The following is a 24,873-nucleotide window of genomic DNA, read 5'->3' on the forward strand; positions in this document are numbered from 1 at the left end:
GCCCGCTGCAGCTAGAGATATATATCTATCTCTATGTGTACCCCCTTTGTACCGTGCGGCGGAATATGTTGGCGCTTTACAAATAAATGACAATATCCAAGTTTATGTCCATAAACACTACTAAATCCCCCCAAATCAGACACCATTTGTTTGCAGTATGCCCCCGCCTGACGTGAGGCGTCCTGGGTGATTTATTCATGAGAAGGGAGACAATATCAAAATCAGAATTCCTTTATTAAATCACAACAATAAGTGTAAAAGGCTCACACCCCAAGGGATCGGGGAAATAATCAGGATGAGGGGCGAGGGATCGGGGAATTAATCAGCGCGAGGGGTCGGGGAATTAATCAGCGCGAGGGGCGGGGGATCGGGGAATTAATCAGCGCGAGGGATCGGGGAATTAATCAGCGCGAGGGGCGAGGGATCGGGGAATTAATCAGCGCGAGGGGCGAGGGATCGGGGAATTAATCAGCGTGAGGGGCGAGGGATCGGGGAATTAATCAGCGCGAGGGATCGGGGAATTAATCAGCGCGAGGGGTCGGGGAATTAATCAGCGCGAGGGGCGAGGGGAATTAATCAGCGCGAGGGGCGAGAGATCGGGGAATTAATCAGCGCGAGGGGCGAGGGATCGGGGAATTAATCAGCGTGAGGGGCGAGGGATCGGGGAATTAATCAGCGCGAGGGGCGAGGGATCGGGGAATTAATCAGCGCGAGGGGCGAGGGATCGGGGAATTAATCAGCGCGAGGGGCGAGGGATCGGGGAATTAATCAGCGTGAGGGGCGAGGGATCGGGGGAATTAATCAGCGTGAGGGGTCGGGGAATTAATCAGCGCGAGGGGCGCGGGATCGGGGAATTAATCAGCGCGAGGGGCGAGGGATCGGGGAATTAATCAGCGCGAGGGGCGAGGGATCGGGGGAATTAATCAGCGTGAGGGGCGAGGGATCGGGGAATTAATCAGCGCGAGGGTTGATGGGAATTAATCAGCGCGAGGGGCGAGGGATCGGGGAATTAATCAGCGCGAGGGGCGAGGGATCGGGGAATTAATCAGCGTGAGGGGCGAGGGATCGGGGAATTAATCAGCGCGAGGGATCGGGGAATTAATCAGCGCGAGGGGTCGGGGAATTAATCAGCGCGAGGGGCGAGGGGAATTAATCAGCGCGAGGGGCGAGAGATCGGGGAATTAATCAGCGCGAGGGGCGAGGGATCGGGGAATTAATCAGCGTGAGGGGCGAGGGATCGGGGAATTAATCAGCGCGAGGGGCGAGGGATCGGGGAATTAATCAGCGCGAGGGGCGAGGGATCGGGGAATTAATCAGCGCGAGGGGCGAGGGATCGGGGAATTAATCAGCGTGAGGGGCGAGGGATCGGGGGAATTAATCAGCGTGAGGGGTCGGGGAATTAATCAGCGCGAGGGGCGCGGGATCGGGGAATTAATCAGCGCGAGGGGCGAGGGATCGGGGAATTAATCAGCGCGAGGGGCGAGGGATCGGGGGAATTAATCAGCGTGAGGGGCGAGGGATCGGGGAATTAATCAGCGCGAGGGTCGATGGGAATTAATCAGCGCGAGGGGCGAGGGATCGGGGAATTAATCAGCGCTTGGGGCGAGGGATCGGGGAATTAATCAGCGTGAGGGGCGAGGGATCGGGGAATTAATCAGCGCGAGGGGCGAGGGATCGGGGAATTAATCAGCGCGAGGGGCGAGGGATCGGGGAATTAATCAGCGCGAGGGGCGAGGGATCGGGGAATTAATCAGCGAGAGGGAGCGGGGAATTAATCAGCGCGAGGGGCGAGCGATCGGGGAATTAATCAGCGCGAGGGGTCGGGGAATTAATCAGCGCGAGGAGCGAGGGATCGGGGAATTAATCAGCGCGAGGGGCGAGCGATCGGGGAATTAATCAGCGCGAGGGATCGGTGAATTAATCAGCGCGAGGGGTCGGGGAATTAATCAGCGCGAGGGGAATTAATCAGCGCGAGGGGCGAGGGATCGGGGAATTAATCAGCGCGAGGGATCAGGGTATTAATCAGCGCGAGGAGCGAGGGATCGGGGAATTAATCAGCGTGAGGGGCGGGGGGTCCGGGAATTAATCAGCGCGAGGGGTCGGGGAATTAATCAGCGTGAGGGGCGAGGGGTCGGGGAATTAATCAGCGCGAGGGGCGAGGGATCGGGGAATTAATCAGCGTGAGGGGCGAGGGATCGGGGGAATTAATCAGCGTGAGGGGTCGGGGAATTAATCAGCGCGAGGGGCGAGGGATCGGGGAATTAATCAGCGCGAGGGGCGAGGGATCGGGGAATTAATCAGCGCGAGGGGCGAGGGATCGGGGGAATTAATCAGCGTGAGGGGCGAGGGATCGGGGAATTAATCAGCGCGAGGGTCGATGGGAATTAATCAGCGCGAGGGGCGAGGGATCGGGGAATTAATCAGCGCTTGGGGCGAGGGATCGGGGAATTAATCAGCGCGAGGGGCGAGGGATCGGGGAATTAATCAGCGCGAGGGGCGAGGGATCGGGGAATTAATCAGCGCGAGGGGCGAGGGATCGGGGAATTAATCAGCGCGAGGGGCGAGGGATCGGGGAATTAATCAGCGCGAGGGAGCGGGGAATTAATCAGCGCGAGGGGCGAGCGATCGGGGAATTAATCAGCGCGAGGGGTCGGGGAATTAATCAGCGCGAGGAGCGAGGGATCGGGGAATTAATCAGCGCGAGGGGCGAGCGATCGGGGAATTAATCAGCGCGAGGGATCGGGGAATTAATCAGCGCGAGGGGTCGGGGAATTAATCAGCGCGAGGGGCGAGGGGAATTAATCAGCGCGAGGGGCGAGGGATCGGGGAATTAATCAGCGCGAGGGATCAGGGTATTAATCAGCGCGAGGAGCGAGGGATCGGGGAATTAATCAGCGTGAGGGGCGGGGGGTCCGGGAATTAATCAGCGCGAGGGGCGAGGGGTCGGGGAATTAATCAGCGTGAGGGGCGAGGGGTCGGGGAATTAATCAGCGTGAGGGGCGAGGGGTCCGGGAATTAATCAGCGCGAGGGGCGAGGGATTGGGGAATTCCTCAGCGCGAGGGGCGGGGTATAGGGCGACGGATGGGAGCGGAGGAGATTAGAGGCGGGATCTTAAATAGAAAGGTAATTACAGGGTAAAGGATCCATTAACCCATTGCTGGCATCGGGCTGAAACTCTAGGTATATGCCCCATCACTTTGCCTCCATCTTCCCCCCCGCGCTTTTCTTTTTCATTGCTGGCTTCTTCATCTTTGCTTTGCTCTTCACCTTCACCCCTGCCCCTTTCGGCTTCACCCCTGCCCCTTTCGGCTTCACCCCTGCCACTCTCTTCTTCCCTCCGCCAGCTTGCTTCTGGACCTTCCTTCCCCGTGTCCCGCTCTGTGCTGGAGTTTGGCCTTTCCCTCTCGGTGTCTTCTCTCCGGCCTGCTTTGCCCCATCGCTTTCTTCCTCTGGCGTAGTCTCTTTAACCTTCCCGCTCGCCTTTTTCCTTCCCGCTGTTTCCAGGTCTCCCTCTTTCGGTCTCTTCCGCTTCTTTGTCCCTCTCTCCGCTTTGACCAAATCGCCGGCGAGTCGCTCTCTTTCCTCGCTCTTACACTTCTTTCTCTCTTGCTCTGCTCCGCTCTCTCCTTCCCCCTCACCCTTCTGGCTCTCCTCTGCTTCCCTGCCCACTGGCGTTATCTTGCACTTCTCACTCTGCCGTTTCGGACGCTCTTCTTTCCCTCTCTTTGCACCAGCTTGTACGTTCTGCTTTTTCTGTACTCTCCGCCTCTTCCCTTTCCCTGGCGTGGTGGTGTCCTCCGTGTCTCTCTCATCTTCCACTTTTCTCTTCTTCCCTACGTTCACTCCACTCTCTTGCCCTGCCGAGCTTCCTCTCTTGTCGCCCCCTTGGCATTTCTTTGAGTGCCGGAGCAGACGGTGCTGGAGCTGGAAGGTCCTGCTGCAGCTCACACAGGAGAAAGCCGTCTCCTGCCCATGTGTGAGCTTGTGACGGGCCAGAGACTCTCTACGGCTGAACCTCACGTCGCACTGCAAGCAGGGAAATGGGCGCTCCCCCGTGTGCCTCCGCTGGTGCCGCTGCATGTCTGACTTGTAGGTGAAGCTCCTCTTACACGTGGGGCAGGGGTACAGCCGCACCCCGCTATGCACCTTGCCGTGCACCGCCAGGCTGCCCTTGCTGGGAAACGTTTTGCCGCAGTCTTGGCAGGGGAAGGGGCGCTCCCCAGTGTGGGTGCGCAGGTGGATCGCCAAGTGGTCGCTTCGCCGGAACCTCTTGCTGCAGGTGGCACACTGGTAATTCCACGTGGGCAGGGGTCGAGTGGCGGTGTGGCTGTGGCGGTGGATGAGCAGACTGACCTTCTGGCGAAAGCAGGAGGGACAGTCGGGACAGGCGAAGGGATACTCCCCCGTGTGCACGCGTCTGTGCACTCTGAGGTGGGTCGAACGAATGAAGCACTTGCTGCAGTCTGGGCAGTGGTGGGGCCGTTCCCCCGTGTGTGACTTGAGGTGAGACTGCAGGTGCTGCTGCCTGCGGAAGCGTTTGGGGCAACGCACACAGCTGAAGGGCCTGCTCTCGGTGTGGCTCTGAGTGTGTGTGAACAGCAGGCGCCGGCAGGAAAAGTTCTGACCACATTCAGAACATCGGTAAATGGGAGCCATGGGAAATGGATTTGATTTTTCTTTTGTAAAAGGCGTGATGGGAATCTGAAGGCAGGGTAGCAATTTTCTCTTCCTGACTTGCTTAGAGCGCTCAGGGGCAGCAGGTGGTGCAATTATAGGGGCCACAAGCCCTCCACCTCGGGCTTTCTGCATCTGGGAATTTGCTAAAGCAGAGGAAGTGGCCTTCTCACTGGTGGAAGACTTCTTGGATGAGCGTTTTGTCTCTTCTACGGGATTGGGGGTAATCCTTGGTAAGAGGCCAAACTCATCTCTATCACTTGCTTTCACTTGTTCACTGGGTTGCAGTCCACCAGGCAAACTGGACCTGTTTATCTGCTCTATTTGGGGTGTCTCCAGGTCAGATCTGTAGTTCCTCTGGTTGCTAGTGCCTTCAGGAGTGATATTAGTACCCAGGAGCTCTTTTACGCTTTCTATGTGTTCCTGAAATGCCTGAGGGATTTGGTTAACTTGATTTTTTTTAGGTTCTCTTAAGGATTTCTTTGTAAAGGACTGTGCTATCCCTTTGGAGGGATGTGTCAGTCTGATTGACGACTGGCTTTTCATGCCTCTCACGTGCATAGATTGCCCACTTTGCGATCTCTGAAGACCGGTTATGCTTCCCTCTTCACACACACTCCCTCGTGCAGAGGTCCTCCGTGTGAGACGGACACTTGAAGTAGGATTGGCTCCTAGCTCCTTGCCTCTCAGTTTGCACAGACCGCACATTTTCAAAAGCTGCCCTTGTTTTACCATTTGGCAGCCACAAGACACGCAGCGTGTGGGCATGTGGTTCTTCAAGTGCCGTCCAAGATGTCCAGCAAGTTTGGAACTGTTGACGCACATTTTGCATGGGCGTGGCTTGCGAGCAGCGTCATCACACAACTTGTCTTCCGTTTGATCCCACCGTGATCCCCTCTTTATAACGCCGTGCTCTGTGGATGGGCCGTTTTGGGAAACGGTTGGCTCAACAACCTGTCTTTTACATGGTTCACCAAAGTGTGTAGGCACCAACACAGAGTCTCCGTCCTGCACCAAGATTTGGGAAGAATGACCATGAACCGATTCCTCCTGACCTGATAATGAAGACACTGAGAAATCAGCATTATCTTTCCCAGGGGCTAAAAGCTTTTGAACATAATTTCTTGCACGCGTCACAGTACATCCCGGTGACCTCAACCCTCTTCTTTTCTGGAGGCTACTTTTGTCAGTTCTCGGACAGGGAAGGTTTCTCATTGTTGTAGAACTGGTAGGACTATTCCCATCATCTGCTTGCTGCTCAGCATCATGGGATGGGTCTTTCGTGTGCGTCAGGTTCTCATGCCCAGAGCCAACCTCTTTTTTCTGATGAGCTACAGGAAGGTCGGTGATATGTTCTACAGACTTTATGTTTTGTCTGGGTCTTTGTTGAGAGGACAACCCACCTTCATCCCTCATGTGCTTCTTAAGACACACCTGGCACAGCTGGCATTTTGTTGGTGTTGGACTCCCTCCACAATTCAAATGTAGATGACATGTACAGTCCAGGGAGTGTGCCACGGAGTTGTCCTTTATGTGTCTCGTGAGATCTACAGAACGGTGGAAAGCTTTGCTACAATTAGGACATGTGTTCACCTTGGGAATTGTGGCTTGGTTGCTGTCACTTCTCTTGCACCGAATGTCCCTCTGTCGAGAGGGTACTACCCTGCTTCTTTTGTGAACCGTGGGATGTTCAGCATCGAGTCCCTCACACAGTAAACCTGCTTCTCTTTTAACCCTTTGCCTTGTCTGGCGAGATTTTATGTTGGTGACTTGTGTCTCGCTTTGTGAGCCACGACCTGGAGAAATCTTGTCCAAGTTAACATTTGGAGCAGCAGTTGGTTTTCCGACACACTCTCTTTCTGCAGAGTTACATCCTGGAAGTTCACTTGTGCTGGCATGAGAGTCTGTGTTATCAGGATGTGTCGGAGAGCATGTGGGAAGATCTGTGATCATCACATTGTCCTCCTCAGTGCCAAGTTCCGGAAGGTTCTGTAGGCGGGCAAGCCTGCATTCTTTCCTCTTTAGCTCCTTGACTTCACGAATGCACTTCTGGCACCTCCTGCCAAGCCGCTTCATTCCATATCTGAGCCGAAGCCAGCACCCACAAGTCAGACAACGGGTCAATGAATGAACTCTCATGTGTCCAGCAAGCAGAACCGGCAGCCTAAAGGACCTGTCGCACTCCTGACAAGGATACATCCTGGGATCTGTATCATCGTTTTCCTTTACATCACTCTGCACGGAGCAAACAGCCAAGTGCTTCACATGATCATCATTAAGTCCCTCGCCCTCAGAGTTGGCCTCTTGGTTTAACTGATGGGATGAGAATTCAGTGATACATTCCTCTTCCCCTTTGTCTGATAGGTTTGGTCCCTGCACGAGGTCTGGACTTCCCTTTGTATCTAGCATGGGGGGGCTGCTCTTTCTCTTAGTATAAGGGACGCACTTGCATGTTTGTGAGTAAAGCTTTGCTCCCTTTTTGCCTCTCAATTTCTGCCCACATGTCATGCACTCCATTCCCGAGTGACCGCTCAGCTGCATCTCACCGGGTTCGGAAACACTGGAAGACCGGTCAGGCTCATAATGCGTTTGCATCTTATCAACAACTCTGCTTTGTCTACAGTTTGTTCCCTGTGACTGTGTGCCTGCCTCTGGGGGTCTCTTTTCTGGACCACTATCATCTGTGGGCTCATTGTCACTTCTCTCAACTAGAGGGCTCAAAGCTGTGTCAGCAGTAGTTGGGTTACCATTATTTCCCTCACTCAGTTTGTTTGTTAATGGGGAGCCATTAATTGTGTGTCTTTCATTAGCGGTTGTTTCATCACTGTGCTGTCTCTCGCAGGCTACATCTTCCATCAGTGAGATAGCACTGGGGCCTTTAATGTGAGCAATGATTTGGTTACCTTCCATTCTCTCCCATGATGCATCGCTCCCTAGTGAGCTCACACACAAGTCTCTCTCGTGGATTGTGGAGTGGGCATTAATCATTTCTTCACACTGAGAATTTCTGGCTGTTCGTTCCGGAGATGAGACACAGTCATGAGATCTTTCCTCAATGTCCCTATCTAATGTGTCCCCATTCCCAGTGATGTGTGTAGTTGGGTCACTCATGTGAACTGTGACTTTGTCGCCATATTGTGTTTCGCACAGGACAGAGATACCAGTTTGGTCTTTTTTGCAAGCTGAGGATTGGTCATCACTGCTCTCCAATGGTGCATTTTGGTCCAACAAGGTCATATATTGGCCCCTCTTCTGGGTGGTGATTTGCTTATCAACACTTCCCTCATTTGGTGTCTCTGGTGATTTCCCAGCTAGGTCAGTCTCTTGAGTTGCTGTTGGGTCACCATACTGAATATCTCCCACAGGTGAGATAAAATCCAAGTCTTCCTCGTGAGCTGTGGCCTGGTTATCACCACATTTCTGCGACAGTGCATCCTGTTCAGAGGAGCTAATTTCTGGGTCTCTTTTGGGAGGGATGATGTGGTTATCAGTCACTCTCTCACTTGATGCATCTCTCCCTGGCCGATAATTCTCAGAGGTTGCTTGGACATCATGCTCTCTCACGTGTGGAGTATCTCCAACCAGTGCGATAAAATCAGGGTTGTCCACAAGGACTGTAGGCTTATCACCACTTCTCTCATATGCAGTGTCACTATCTGGTGATTTCCCAGCTAGGTCAGTCTCTTGAGTTGCTGTTTGGTCACCAAACGGAATATCTCCCACAGGTGAGAAACAGTCAAAGTCTTCCTTGGGAGCTGTGGGTTGGTTATCGCCATCTCTCTCTGACAGTGCAACTTGCGCTGACAAGCTCATATCTGGGTCCCTCTTGTTAGTTGAAATATGCTTATCGACAGTTTTCTCACATGATGTGTCTTTTCCCGGCTGGTTACTCTTTAATGTTTGAATATTGTAGAGTCTATCGTGTGACTCATCTTCTACTGGCGAGATAAAATCAGAGTCTTTCGCACCACTGCTCTCGCACGCGGCATCTCTCACTGGTGGGCTAATAGCTGGGTCAATTTCTTGAGTTGCTGTTTGGTGACTGTACTGACCAGCTTCCAAAGGTGAGATACGATCAAAGTCTTCTTTATTAGCTGTGGATTGGTTGTCAACACCTCTCTCTGGAAGTGCATCCTGTTTCCATAAGCTTGTGTCTCGGTATCTGTTGCGAGTGGTGATGTGGTTAGAGTCACTTTCACTTGATGTGTCTCTCTCCGGCAGATCACACTGTGGGGTTGTCCTTTGGACATCATACTGTCTTTTGTGTGGAGCATCTACTACTGGTGAGATAAAATCAGGGTCTTCCACAAGGACTCTAGGCTGATCATTACTTCTCATGCATGGTGTCTCACTCTCTGGTAAGCACACAGCTGGGTCACTCTCTGGAGTTGTTTGGCCACTGTATGGTCTTTCGTTTCTTGTATTACACTTAATGTCCCTCTGTCGAGAGGGCACAGCCTTGCTTCTTTTATGAGCTGTGGGATGTTCAGCATCGAGTCCCTCACACAGTAAACCTGCTTCTCTTTTAACCCTTTGCCTTGTCTGGCGAGATTTTATGTTGGTGACTTGTGTCTCGCTTTGTGAGCCACGACCTGGAGAAATCTTGTCCAAGTTAACATTTGGAGCAGCAGTTGGTTTTCCGACACACTCTCTTTCTGCAGAGTTACATCCTGGAAGTTCACTTGTGCTGGCATGAGAGTCTGTGTTATCAGGATGTGTCGGAGAGCATGTGGGAAGATCTGTGATCATCACATTGTCCTCCTCAGTGCCAAGTTCCGGAGGGTTCTGTAGGCGGGCAAGCCGGTATTTTTTCAACCTTAGCACCTTGACTTCACGAATGCACTTCTGGCATCTCCTGCCAAGCCGCTTTACTCCACATCTGAGCCGAAGCAAGCACCCACAAGTCAGACAACGGGTCAATGAATGAGCTCTCATGTGTCCAGCAAGCAGAACCGGAAGCCTAAAGGACACGTCACACTCCTGACAAGAATACATCTTGTGCGCTGTATTAGCATCGTTTTCCTTTTCCTTTACATCACTCTGCACGGAGCAAACAGCCAAGTGCTTCACATGATCATCATTAAGTCCCTCGCCCTCAGACTTGGCCTCTTGGTTTAACTGATGGCATGAGAATTCAGTGATACATTCCTCTTCCCCTTTGTCTGATAGGTTTGGTCCCTGCACGAGGTCTGGACTTCCCTTTGTATCTAGCATGGGGGGGCTGCTCTCTCTCTTAGTATAAGGGACGCACTTGCATGTTTGTGAGTAAAGCTTTGCTCCCTTTTTGCCTCTCAATTTCTGCCCACATGTCATGCACTCCATTCCCGAGTGACCGCTCAGCTGCATCTCACCGGGTTCGGAAACACTGGAAGACCGGTCAGGCTCATAATGCGTTTGCATCTTATCAACAACTCTGCTTTGTCTACAGTTTGTTCCCTGTGACTGTGTGCCTGCCTCTGGGGGGCTCTTTTCTGGACCACTATCATCTGTGGGCTCATTGTCACTTCTCTCAACTAGAGGGCTCAAAGCTGTGTCAGCAGTAGTTGGGTTACCATTATTTCCCTCACTCAGTTTGTTTGTTAATGGGGAGCCATTAATTGTGTGTTTTTCATTAGCGGTTGTTTCACCACGGTGCTGTCTCTCGCAGGCTACATCTTCCATCAGTGAGATAGCACTGGGGCCTTTAATGTGAGCAATGATTTGGTTACCTTCCATTCTCTCCCATGATGCATCGCTCCCTAGTGAGCTCACACACAAGTCTCTCTCGTGGATTGTGGAGTGGGCATTAATCATTTCTTCACACTGAGAATTTCTGGCTGTTCGTTCTGGAGAAGAGACACAGTCATGAGATCTTTCCTCAATGTCCCTATCTAATGTGTCCCCCCTCCCAGTGATGTGTGTAGTTGGGTCACTCATGTGAACTGTGACTTTGTCGCCATATTGTGTTTCGCACAGGACAGAGATACCAGTTTGGTCTTTTTTGCAAGCTGAGGATTGGTCATCACTGCTCTCCAATGGTGCATTTTGGTCCAACAAGGTCATATATTGGCCCCTCTTCTGGGTGGTGATTTGCTTATCAACACTTCCCTCATTTGGTGTCTCTGGTGATTTCCCAGCTAGGCCAGTCTCTTGAGTTGCTGTTGGGTCACTATACTGAATATCTCCCACAGGTGAGATAAAATCCAAGTCTTCCTCGTGAGCTGTGGCCTGGTTATCACCACCTTTCTGTGACAGTGCATCCTGTTCAGATGAGCTAATTTCTGGGTCTCTTTTGGGAGGGATGATGTGGTTATCAGTCACTCTCTCACTTGATGCATCTCTCCCTGGCCGATAATTCTCAGAGGTTGCTTGGACATCATGCTCTCTCACGTGTGGAGTATCTCCAACCAGTGAGATAAAATCAGGGTTGTCCACAAGGACTGTAGGCTTATCACCACTTCTCTCATATGCAGTGTCACTATCTGGTGATTTCCCAGCTAGGTCAGTCTCTTGAGTTGCTGTTTGGTCACCAAACGGAATATCTCCCACAGGTGAGAAACAGTCAAAGTCTTCCTTGGGAGCTGTGGGTTGATTATCGCCATCTCTCTCCGACAGTGCAACTTGCGCTGACAAGCTCATATCTGGGTCTCTCTTGCTAGTTGAAATATGCTTATCGACAGTTTTCTCACTTGATGTGTCTTTTCCCGGCTGGGTACTCTTTAATGTTTGAATATTGTAGAGTCTATCGTGTGACTCATCTTCTACTGGCGAGATAAAATCAGAGTCTTTCGCACCACTGCTCTCGCACGCGGTCTCTCTTTCTGGTGGACTCATAGCTGGGTCACTTTCTTGGGTTGCTGTTTGGTGACCGTACTGACCAGCTTCCAGAGGTGAAAAACGTTCAAAGTCTTCTTTGTTAGCTGTGGATTGGTTGTCAACACCTCTCTCTGACAGTGCATCAGGTTTCCATGAGCTCGTGTCTCGGTATCTGTTGCGAGTGGTGATGTGGTTCGAGTCACTTTCACTTGTTGCGTCTCTTTTTGGCAGATCACACTGGGGGGTTGTCCTTTGGACATCATACTGTCTTGTGTGGGGAACATCTACTATTGGTGAGATAAAATCATGGTCTTCCACAAGGACTTCAGGCCGATCACTACTTCTCATGCATGGTGTCTCTCTCTCTGGTAAGCACACAGCTGGGTCACTCTCTGGACTCGTTTGGACGCTGTACTTTTTTTCATGTGATGAATCTCCAAGGCCAAGTTCCTCCAAGAGGGCGGTAGGCTGGTCATCACCACTTCTCTTGCAGGGTCCCTCTATCAGTAATGAGCTCATTGCTGGGATTCCATCAGTTGATTGGTTGTCAGTTCTCTCACAGGACGCAGTGGTTGTTGTGGCGGTGAAGTTTACAGAAGGTCTACCCTCAAGATCTGTCTCATCCTGTAAATCACATTGAACAGGGTCTCTCCTGTCATCAGTGAACGGGTCAACAGAATGTCTCTCGCACAAAGCATCAGTTACTGGTGAAATGATGGGGTTCCCTTCATGAGCTCCGGTTTGGCTGTCACTTCCCTTGCACGGCTGCAAATCTTCACGGTAGCTGATAACTAGGTCTGTTTCATTGGCGGTTATTTGGTTGCTGTACTGTTTTTTGGATGGGGAATCTCCTACTGGCGAGATAGCATCAAATTCTTCTGAATGAGCAGCGATTTGGTCATCGTTGTCCGCCTTGGGACCCTCTTTCACTGGAGACGGGTCACTCTTGTGCGATGTGGGGAGACAGTCAGAGTCCTTGGTCTGTTTATATTGAATGTGTCTTGATGTTAAGATCGGAGCAGTGTCAGTGTTATAAGCTGCGTTTTCCCCAAGTCTCGCACATGGATCATTTCCCCTACAAGTACTTGTATGTAGATCACTTTTGTCACATGATGGTGCGCTCCCCATTGGTTCACCCTCATCAACACTTAGTCTCTCACACGGAGCATCTGCAATTGGTAAGATACAACCAGGATCGCTCTTGGTCTTGGTAGAACTGGTCTCCAATGTCGTCCTCTCCGAGAAGTACAGATCTGCATCCCGCTTGTATGCTGCAGACTTGGTTTTGTCACTTTTCTTGCATGACGTGTCTGAGCTCATGGCCGGATCCCCACTGTGACCTGAGGTCTTGTCTACATCACATGAGACCACATGCTCTGGAGAGTTCACTGGAGAGTCTGTTGTGCAAGATGCCATAAAGTGACGTCCTCTCCCTGACGATCTCCCTTCTTTTGGGTCATGTCCAGCAGTACGTTCTGCATTATAATCACCAAACTCAAAACTCTTATTCTCGGACACTCCCACCGGTGCTTCTTTCTTGGGAGTCGCAGTCAGACATCCGACATGTTCTGCACTTGAGCTGCTTCTCTCTAGTAAATCAGTTCGCATTTCCTCGCCAGGTGTTGTGAGAATAGGATCATCTAGTGTTCTGCAGGTACATTTCGATAGCGAGTCTTTTTGGCTATCTACAGAAGATTTAGAGTCACAACTGTTGCACAAGGACCGTTCTTTAGAGGCACACGTGGTTCGGTCTCTGGTGAGCTCACAATGGTACCCGTCATGGAGATTATCACCAGGCAGCCTAGTAGCAAGTTCCTTGCAAGGACTGCCTCTTTCTTCAGAGTCATGAGATGGCACTAATATTTTCAGGGTGCTGTCATCTTTTCCATTGCCAGTGCACTTCCATTGTGAGCTCTTAAGAAAGTCTTTCTGGTCACTACCAGGTGCTTCTACTTCAGATATCCCCTGTAGTGACTTCCTTTCCACAACTTCCTGGTCAGTCATGGTGACTTGTGTTTTGTATGATGAATATTTGATACTGCCATGGTCTCTCTGAACAGTTGTGTTGGGGCTTCGTCTAGTCGAGTCCTCCTGTAAGGTCGCAGGTTCCTTGTTAACGCCATCACCAGATGGGGAGCTGCTCAGAGAGGTTTCTCCAGTTCTCCTTTGCCCGGGCCCGGCATTGGTGTATATGTTGAAAACGTCAGTAAGTAACTCAAATGAGTTCCCAAAGGTATCAACGAGGTGCACTGTGGTGTTCGAGAACTTTGAGATTCGTAATTCAAAGTGAGTTCTCCTCGCTGGCCGGGGGGCCGCTTGAGCTCTGCCACGAGAAGACAGTCTGGTAACGCATTCCTTGGGGACAACTGCCTGGCACGCTTGTTTTTCCCTTTTGAATTCCACTAGCGAGTTCACAAGAAGGCCAGTCTCCGTGGGGTTGGGCTTCACCAGAACATTGTCAGACGAGCTGGAGGAGACAGCTTTCCAGTTCCTTAAGGATGAAACCCGGGCTCCTCTTGGCTTTGTTACTAGGACAGGTGGGAGGGTGTGGGAAAAGGCCCCCTCATGGCTGCTCTCATGCACCTGCAGAAACACTTGGTGGTGGAAGCCCCTGCCGCAGTGAGAGCACGTGAAGGGTTTTTTTGCCACGTGGCTTAGCTGGTGTGAGCTTAGCTGGGACTTCGTGTCAAACGTTTCATTGCATGCAATGCATAGATGCTGCCCCGTGTCACTTGGGAGGCCCGGGGTCACAGTGTCCAAGATATTAGCAGAGTCCTGTGACGAGTGTCTGTGGGGGGCTGCGACACGCCCCTCAAACGCTGTAGTACTTCTCTCTGTGCTCTGCATCTCGCACGTCACTTATGTGGCAGCTGTCAACACCTGTAACAGTGAGAAACACAGGTTATTCATGTGCACCAGCCCTCCGCGTGCCAGCCCTCCGCGCGCCATCCCTCCGCCCGCGCGCCAGCCCTCCGCGCGCCAGCCCTCCGCGCGCCAGCCCTCCGCGCGCCAGCCCTCCGCGCGCCAGCCCTCCGCGCGCCATCCCTCTGCGCGCCATCCCTCCGCGCGCCATCCCTCCGCGCGCCATCCCTTGTGCGCTTATTAAACAATACTCTGCACCGTGTCCTGTTAGTGCAAGTAGGTGTGAGGGTAAGGGGGTAGCCAGGCTATACAATAAAGGTTAAGTTCATCTAGTTACCCCTGAGAACCGTGGGCCCCTGGCAGCTATAGCCCCATAAGCCAGGGGCCCGGGATTATAACATGTCAAAGTGCCCCCCGCTTTTCCACTTTTATGTTCCCTGTGTCCCAGACTCATGAAACATTCAATGTTTAAGTTTAAGGTGGGATATTTGGGTAGAAATGCAATTGTTCGCAGAAGTTTGGGGGCCAAAGCTACCGGTGGTCCCCCAATTCTCCCCAGCGAGCAGACATGATTTGCCGGTACGCAGGGTGAATTACACCGGGGCTGCCCAGTGTCCCCCAGACTCCTGGTTGTCGAGCCCAGATATCCCAGTCCTGTTTCCCTTAGAGCTATGGGTCGCCCCAAGTGATCCCATGTATTCAAGTATATATACACATACACATAATATATATATATATATATATATAGAAAGGTGCCGGGAAGTCTGCATAGTCTGTAGATGAAAGAGAAGACAGGATGTTGAGAGGTGTCGGGGTGCTAAGTGGCCGGGGCAGGGCAGAGTACTGAGTCCGGAGAACAGAGACCCCCTGCGGGGAGGACCCCCTGGTCTGCCAGACTCAGTGGAGCCTTCCCGGTAGGTGGCAATGGGTTGACTGGGGGAACCGGCAGAATGTCGGCGCATTTCCCATTGGTCAATTTGTATGTCCCGCCCACGGGGCATCCCGAAACGGTTTGGCACACCCCTTCTCTGACATCAGCCAAAGGACGAACCCCTATTCCTATTGGCTGGCGGGGAGGTATCCCCACGCTCTGATTGGACGCTACTCCTACCTCCATGCTGAACAAAGAACAGCGGAGGGTATGTAAGGAGAAGCCCCAGTGGGAGAACTAGACCATCTTGTGGCTCGAGTCGATGGCGGCTTTTCAAAGTTGCTCTGTCAGGAATAGCAGAGCAACCGGCTTCGTTCTGAAGCTCGGAAAGTCTGCCTCGCAGAGACTAAGTCAGACCCGAAGTCCAAGTTCTTGTTTTGGAACGTAGCGGTTGCGGCTAGGAACTGAAGCCGAAAAGGAGGACCAGGAAGCGGCTAAGAACTGAAGCCGAAAAGGAGGACCAGGAAGCCCGGGTGTATATCCCGGTCAGGGTAAGCCCTCAGAAGCGGGCGCCCTGCACCTACAGTATTTGAGCCTAGATTTCTGACCCAGACTCCCAGTAAGTGTGTTTTCATCTGTATTTTGTGTAATACAGAGGTTGTACGCGGATTTACACGAATAAACTACATTTTGTTTTTACTACCTTGTTTTGCCTAGTGAATGATCCAGGTACAAATATAAAATAAGTGTCCAAAGTCCTGGTCTCCCGTGACAAACACATTTACAGGCGTATCCCACCTCTTATCCTGGTCTCCCGTGACAAACACATTTACAGGCCTATCCCACCTCTTATCCTAGTCTCCCGAAAGACAAACACATTTACAGGCCTATCCCACCTCTTATCCTGGTCTCCTGTGACAAACACATTTACAGGCCTATCCCACCTCTTATCCTGGTCTCCCGTGACAAACACATTTACAGGCCTATCCCACCTCTTATCCTGGTCTCCCGAAAGACAAACACATTTACAGGCCTATCCCACCTCTTATCCTGGTCTCCCCGTGAGAAACACAATTACAGGCCTATCCCACCTCTTATCCTGGTCTCCCGTGACAAACACATTTACAGGCCTATCCCACCTCTTAGCCTGGTCTCCCGTGACAAACACATTTACAGGCCTATCCCACCTCTTAGCCTGGTCTCCCGTGACAAACACATTTACAGGCCTATCCCACCTCTTATCCTGGTCTCCCGTGACAAACACATTTACAGGCCTATCCTACCTCTTATCCTGGTCTCCCGTGACAAACACATTTACAGGCCTATCCCACCTCTAATCCTGGTCTCCCATGACAAACACATTTACAGGCCTATCCCACCTCTTATCCTGGTCTCCCGTGACAAACACATTTACAGGCCTATCCCACCTCTTATCCTGGTCTCCCTGTGACAAACACATTTACAGGCCTATCCCACCTCTTATCCTGGTCTCCTGTGACAAACACATTTACAGGCCTATCCCACCTCTTATCCTGGTCTCCCGTGACAAACACATTTACAGGCCTATCCCACCTCTTATCCTGGTCTCCCTGTGACAAACACATTTACAGGCCTATCCCACCTCTTATCCTGGTCTCCCGTGACAAACACATTTACAGGCCTATCCCACCTCTTATCCTGGTCTCCCGTGACAAACACATTTACAGGCCTATCCTACCTCTTATCCTGGTCTCCCGTGACAAACACATTTACAGGCCTATCCCACCTCTAATCCTGGTCTCCCGTGACAGTAGGTTCTCAGTATTAACAGCAAAAGACAATGTAACACGCGTGGGAGAGAGAATACAGAGCAGATCTAAGCTAACACAATGTAACACGCGTGGGAGAGAGAATACAGAGCAGATCTAAGCTAACACAATGTAACACGCGTGGGAGAGAGAATACAGAGCAGATCTAAGCTAACACAATGTAACACGCGTGGGAGAGAATACAGAGCAGATCTAAGCTAACACAATGTAACACGCGTGGGAGAGAATACAGAGCAGATCTAAGCTACAGTAACACAATGTAACACGCGTGGGAGAGAATACAGAGCAGATCTAAGCTAACACAATGTAACACGCGTGAGAGAGAATACAGAGCAGATCTAAGCTAACACAATGTAACACGCGTGGGAGAGAATACAGAGCAGATCTAAGCTAACACAATGTAACACGCGTGGGAGAGAATACAGAGCAGATCTAAGCTAACACAATGTAACACGCGTGAGAGAGAATACAGAGCAGATCTAAGCTAACACAATGTAACACGCGTGGGAGAGAGAATACAGAGCAGATCTAAGCTAACACAATGTAACACGCGTGGGAGAGAGAATACAGAGCAGATCTAAGCTAACACAATGTAACACGCGTGAGAGAGAGAATACAGAGCAGATCTAAGCTAACACAATGTAACACGCGTGAGAGAGAGAATACAGAGCAGATCTAAGCTAACACAATGTAACACGCGTGGGAGAGAGAATACAGAGCAGATCTAAGCTAACACAATGTAACACGCGTGGGAGAGAGAATACAGAGCAGATCTAAGCTAACACAATGTAACACGCGTGAGAGAGAGAATACAGAGCAGATCTAAGCTAACACAATGTAACACGCGTGAGAGAGAGAATACAGAGCAGATCTAAGCTAACACAATGTAACACGCGTGAGAGAGAATACAGAGCAGATCTAAGCTAACACAATGTAACACGCGTGGGAGAGAGAATACAGAGCAGATCTAAGCTAACACAATGTAACACGCGTGGGAGAGAGAATACAGAGCAGATCTAAGCTAACACAATGTAACACGCGTGGGAGAGAATACAGAGCAGATCTAAGCTAACACAATGTAACACGCGTGGGAGAGAATACAGAGCAGATCTAAGCTAACACAATGTAACACGCGTGGGAGAGAATACAGAGCAGATCTAAGCTAACACAATGTAACACGCGTGGGAGAGAATACAGAGCAGATCTAAGCTAACACAATGTAACACGCGTGGGAGAGAATACAGAGCAGATCTAAGCTAACACAATGTAACACGCGTGGGAGAGAATACAGAGCAGATCTAAGCTAACACAATGTAACACGCGTGAGAGAGAGAATACAGAGCAGATCTAAGCTAACACAATGTAACACGCGTGGGAGAGAGAATACAGAGCAGATCTAAGCTAACACAATGTAACACGCGTGGGAGAGAGAATACAGAGCAGATCTAAGCTAACACAATGTAACACGCGTGGGAGAGAATACAGAGCAGATCTAAGCTAACACAATGTAACACGCGTGAGAGAGAGAATACAGAGCAGATCTAAGCTAACACAATGTAACACGCGTGAGAGAGAGAATACAGAGCAGATCTAAGCTAACACAATGTAACACGCGTGTGAGAGAGAATACAGAGCAGATCTAAGCTAACACAATGTAACACGCGTGGGAGAGAGAATACAGAGCAGATCTAAGCTAACACAATGTAACACGCGTGAGAGAGAGAATACAGAGCAGATCTAAGCTAACACAATGTAACACGCGTGAGAGAGAGAATACAGAGCAGATCTAAGCTAACACAATGTAACACGCGTGAGAGAGAATACAGAGCAGATCTAAGCTAACACAATGTAACACGCGTGGGGGAGAGAATACAGAGCAGATCTAAGCTAACACAATGTAACACGCGTGGGAGAGAATACAGAGCAGATCTAAGCTAACACAATGTAACACGCGTGGGAGAGAGAATACAGAGCAGATCTAAGCTAACACAATGTAACACGCGTGGGAGAGAATACAGAGCAGATCTAAGCTAACACAATGTAACACGCGTGGGAGAGAGAATACAGAGCAGATCTAAGCTAACACAATGTAACACGCGTGGGAGAGAGAATACAGAGCAGATCTAAGCTAACACAATGTAACACGCGTGGGAGAGAATACAGAGCAGATCTAAGCTAACACAATGTAACACGCGTGGGAGAGAGAATACAGAGCAGATCTAAGCTAACACAATGTAACACGCGTGGGAGAGAGAATACAGAGCAGATCTAAGCTAACACAATGTAACACGCGTGGGAGAGAGAATACAGAGCAGATCTAAGCTAACACAATGTAACACGCGTGGGAGAGAATACAGAGCAGATCTAAGCTAACACAATGTAACACGCGTGGGAGAGAGAATACAGAGCAGATCTAAGCTAACACAATGTAACACGCGTGGGAGAGAATACAGAGCAGATCTAAGCTAACACAATGTAACACGCGTGGGAGAGAGAATACAGAGCAGATCTAAGCTAACACAATGTAACACGCGTGGGAGAGAGAATACAGAGCAGATCTAAGCTAACACAATGTAACACGCGTGGGAGAGAGAATACAGAGCAGATCTAAGCTAACACAATGTAACACGCGTGGGAGAGAGAATACAGAGCAGATCTAAGCTAACACAATGTAACACGCGTGGGAGAGAGAATACAGAGCAGATCTAAGCTAACACAATGTAACACGCGTAGGAGAGAATACAGAGCAGATCTAAGCTAACACAATGTAACACGCGTGAGAGAGAGAATACAGAGCAGATCTAAGCTAACACAATGTAACACGCGTGGGGAGAGAATACAGAGCAGATCTAAGCTAACACAATGTAACACGCGTGGGAGAGAGAATACAGAGCAGATCTAAGCTAACACAATGTAACACGCGTGGGAGAGAATACAGAGCAGATCTAAGCTAACACAATGTAACACGCGTGAGAGAGAATACAGAGCAGATCTAAGCTAACACAATGTAACACGCGTGGGAGAGAATACAGAGCAGATTTAAGCTAACACAATGTAACACGCGTGGGAGAGAATACAGAGCAGATCTAAGCTAACACAATGTAACACGCGTGGGAGAGAATACAGAGCAGATCTAAGCTAACACAATGTAACACGCGTGGGAGAGAATACAGAGCAGATCTAAGCTAACACAATGTAACACGCGTGGGAGAGAATACAGAGCAGATCTAAGCTAACACAATGTAACACGCGTGGGAGAGAGAATACAGAGCAGATCTAAGCTAACACAATGTAACACGCGTGGGAGAGAGAATACAGAGCAGATCTAAGCTAACACAATGTAACACGCGTGGGAGAGAGAATACAGAGCAGATCTAAGCTAACACAATGTAACACGCGTGGGAGAGAATACAGAGCAGATCTAAGCTAACACAATGTAACACGCGTGGGAGAGAGAATACAGAGCAGATCTAAGCTAACACAATGTAACACGCGTGGGAGAGAATACAGAGCAGATCTAAGCTAACACAATGTAACACGCGTGGGAGAGAATACAGAGCAGATCTAAGCTAACACAATGTAACACGCGTGGGAGAGAATACAGAGCAGATCTAAGCTAACACAATGTAACACGCGTGAGAGAGAATACAGAGCAGATCTAAGCTAACACAATGTAACACGCGTGGGAGAGAATGCAGAGCAGATCTAAGCTAACACAATGTAACACGCGTGGGAGAGAGAATACAGAGCAGATCTAAGCTAACACAATGTAACACGCGTGGGAGAGAATACAGAGCAGATCTAAGCTAACACAATGTAACACGCGTGGGAGAGAATACAGAGCAGATCTAAGCTAACACAATGTAACACGCGTGGGAGAGAGAATACAGAGCAGATCTAAGCTAACACAATGTAACACGCGTGGGAGAGAGAATACAGAGCAGATCTAAGCTAACACAATGTAACACGCGTGGGAGAGAATACAGAGCAGATCTAAGCTAACACAATGTAACACGCGTGGGAGAGAATACAGAGCAGATCTAAGCTAACACAATGTAACACGCGTGAGAGAGAATACAGAGCAGATCTAAGCTAACACAATGTAACACGCGTGGGAGAGAGAATACAGAGCAGATCTAAGCTAACACAATGTAACACGCGTGGGAGAGAATACAGAGCAGATCTAAGCTAACACAATGTAACACGCGTGAGAGAGAATACAGAGCAGATCTAAGCTAACACAATGTAACACGCGTGGGAGAGAGAATACAGAGCAGATCTAAGCTAACACAATGTAACACGCGTGAGAGAGAGAATACAGAGCAGATCTAAGCTAACACAATGTAACACGCGTGGGAGAGAATACAGAGCAGATCTAAGCTAACACAATGTAACACGCGTGAGAGAGAATACAGAGCAGATCTAAGCTAACACAATGTAACACGCGTGGGAGAGAATACAGAGCAGATCTAAGCTAACACAATGTAACACGCGTGGGAGAGAATACAGAGCAGATCTAAGCTAACACAATGTAACACGCGTGGGAGAGAGAATACAGAGCAGATCTAAGCTAACACAATGTAACACGCGTGGGAGAGAATACAGAGCAGATCTAAGCTAACACAATGTAACACGCGTGAGAGAGAGAGAATACAGAGCAGATCTAAGCTAACACAATGTAACACGCGTGGGAGAGAATACAGAGCAGATATAAGCTAACACAATGTAACACGCGTGGGAGAGAGAATACAGAGCAGATCTAAGCTAACACAATGTAACACGCGTGGGAGAGAGAATACAGAGCAGATCTAAGCTAACACAATGTAACACGCGTGAGAGAGAGAATACAGAGCAGATCTAAGCTAACACAATGTAACACGCGTGGGAGAGAATACAGAGCAGATCTAAGCTAACACCATGTAACACGCGTGGGAGAGAGAATACAGAGCAGATCTAAGCTAACACAATGTAACACGCGTGGGAGAGAATACAGAGCAGATCTAAGCTAACACAATGTAACACGCGTGGGAGAGAATACAGAGCAGATCTAAGCTAACACAATGTAACACGCGTGGGAGAGAGAATACAGAGCAGATCTAAGCTAACACAATGTAACACGCGTGGGAGAGAATACAGAGCAGATCTAAGCTAACACAATGTAACACGCGTGGGAGAGAATACAGAGCAGATCTAAGCTAACACAATGTAACACGCGTGGGAGAGAATACAGAGCAGATCTAAGCTAACACAATGTAACACGCGTGGGAGAGAGAATACAGAGCAGATCTAAGCTAACACAATGTAACACGCGTGAGAGAGAATACAGAGCAGATCTAAGCTAACACAATGTAACACGCGTGGGAGAGAATACAGAGCAGATCTAAGCTAACACAATGTAACACGCGTGGGAGAGAGAATACAGAGCAGATCTAAGCTAACACAATGTAACACGCGTGAGAGAGAATACAGAGCAGATCTAAGCTAACACAATGTAACACGCGTGAGAGAGAATACAGAGCAGATCTAAGCTAATATATCTATAGAGGAGTGTGTGTATATACATATATGTATGTGTATAACACACACGTATGCAGATCTAAGCTAATATATCCATATCTGGGGTGGAGTGTGTATTATGTGTGTGTATATATATAAGCAAAAAGTGTGTGCTCATTTGCATGTCATTTCCCAGAATCCCTTGCTGCAGTGGAAGTGCTGTATGCTGGGTGATAATGGGGAAAGGCGGGGTTGCAGACCTGCCTAAGACATGCAGATGAGCATACAGTTGTATTTACACACACACACACACACACACACACACACACATACACACACATACATATATAGCCTATAGGGAACCATTTTAAAAATGGTTATTGAGGCAAAAAGTGACACTGTGTGCTCATTTGCATGTCATTTCCCAGAATCCCTTGCTGCAGTAGAAGTGCTGTATGCTGGGTGATAATGGGGGAAAGGCGGGGTTGCAGACCTGCCTAAGACATGCAGATGAGCATACAGTTATATTTGTGTATATATATAATTTTTTTTTTATACCAGATTGGGGTCCAGCAAAACAGAGAGACAGCACACTGCATGTAGTCCCTGTGATGCAATACAGTTTTTTGTCTGAAGACTACATGCAGTGTGCTCTCTCTTTTTTGCTGGACCCCAATCTGGTAAATATACTTTTTGTTCTATTCATATGGGATAAGCATCTGTTTTTGCGTGGTTAGTAGTGTGCTGTATGTATGTGTGTGTGTGTGTATGTGTGTGTGTGTATGGATGGATTGATGGATGGATGGATGCACACACTTAGTTAAGTTATGGTGGGTAAACAGCAAAGCATATAGCATTTGCTGTGGAGGGTTTTTGTCACTTTTTCTACCCACCATAACGTAACTGAGTATGGTAAAACCTGTCCCTGCTTCATTTCTGCACAGTCAGTATAACCAACCCCACACTGATGAGACCCATCAAGGTCGAAACAGCTGTCTGTGGGTGGATTTCTGGGTATGCACCTTAACCCTGGCTGTGCTCAAAGCTGTGACCATGCAGCAAGCTTAAGCCTATAGGGAACCATGTTAATGGTTTTGAAGCAAAAGGTGGCACTGTGTGCTCATTTGCATGTCATTTCCCAGAATCCCTTGCTGCAGTGGAAGTGCTGTGTGCTGGGTGATAATGGGGAAAGGCGGGGTTGCAGACCTGTCTAAGACATGCAGATGAGCATACAGTTGTATTTACATTTAGCATAGGTTGAACTTGATGGACCTACGTCTTTTTTTCAACCTCATCTAATATATATATATATAAAACAAAAAAGTGTGGCGCCAAAAAATAATATTACTGTGATAAAATGATTAAATGAAACTATAATTATTGAATAAAGAATTGTGTAAAGTGACAAATATATTAAAATTGTGTATATCTCTTAAACTAGTGTGACCTTTATAAATTCTATTATAACACAACCAATAAAATTTATCATAACAGTGCATGAACGTGCTAAAAGAAAAAAACAGAAAAATCAATAAAAATCCAACCAGTCCTTCAATAATTAGTCCATAATGATGAGGTTTCCAATATTGATGAAAGGGGTCTTTGGGCTGCTCTCACACGGGGTAAACCAACTCCACAGATATCTACAGACAGAAAAAGAGAGAGAGAGCGCACGCCCCATAGCATAATACTGCATAAAATTTATTAAAACAGGAGAAGGGGGTGGGGGGTGGGGGGGGGGGGTAGGAATCGCACTCACAAGATGCAAATAGTTAAAAGGCAGTTTGTGAATATATCACCACCATCCGGTTCTGGATACTGGAACACGTCTCCGTGGACTCCGTGGACTCCTTCAGGGCTGCCAGACACGATCACCAGGAACCAGATGTATAAGGCTCCGTTCGCTGTCTGTGTGTAGTCCAAACTCCAGCTCTCACTTCCAATGGCCGCCGATTGTATTCCCGCGCTTGGTGTAGGCTTCTGCGGCGTACTGAGAGCGCGATTACGTCATCACGACGCCGCCGCGCACGCGCAGAAGCCTACACCAAGCGCGGGAATACAATCGGCGGCCATTGGAAGTGAGAGCTGGAGTTTGGACTACACACAGACAGCGAACGGAGCCTTATACATCTGGTTCCTGGTGATCGTGTCTGGCAGCCCTGAAGGAGTCCACGGAGTCCACGGAGACGTGTTCCAGTATCCAGAACCGGATGGTGGTGATATATTCACAAACTGCCTTTTAACTATTTGCATCCTGTGAGTGCGATTCCTACCCCCCCCCCACCCCCCACCCCCTTCTCCTGTTTTAATAAATTTTATGCAGCATTATGCTATGGGGCGTGCGCTCTCTCTCTTTTTCTGTCTTA

General features: G+C 49.3%; 1 protein-coding gene across 4 annotated transcripts in view; it reads right to left on the reverse strand.

Annotated features, from left to right (window-relative positions):
- Positions 1–215: 215 nt before the first annotated feature.
- The window catches only part of LOC142485990 (uncharacterized), a 47,568-nt gene continuing 22,910 nt past the window's right edge, over positions 216–24,873 (reverse strand). For all 4 annotated transcript variants that reach the window (XM_075584648.1, XM_075584649.1, XM_075584651.1 and 1 more), the window contains one exon: positions 216–14,350. In XM_075584648.1, the coding sequence (XP_075440763.1) occupies positions 3,194–14,317 (11,124 nt within the window). In that variant the 5' untranslated portion in view covers positions 14,318–14,350 and the 3' untranslated portion in view covers positions 216–3,193. The remainder of the gene's footprint in view (positions 14,351–24,873) is intronic.

The sequence above is a fragment of the Ascaphus truei genome, unplaced genomic scaffold (genome assembly GCF_040206685.1).
Source record: "Ascaphus truei isolate aAscTru1 unplaced genomic scaffold, aAscTru1.hap1 HAP1_SCAFFOLD_699, whole genome shotgun sequence".
Classification (NCBI taxonomy): domain Eukaryota; kingdom Metazoa; phylum Chordata; class Amphibia; order Anura; family Ascaphidae; genus Ascaphus; species Ascaphus truei.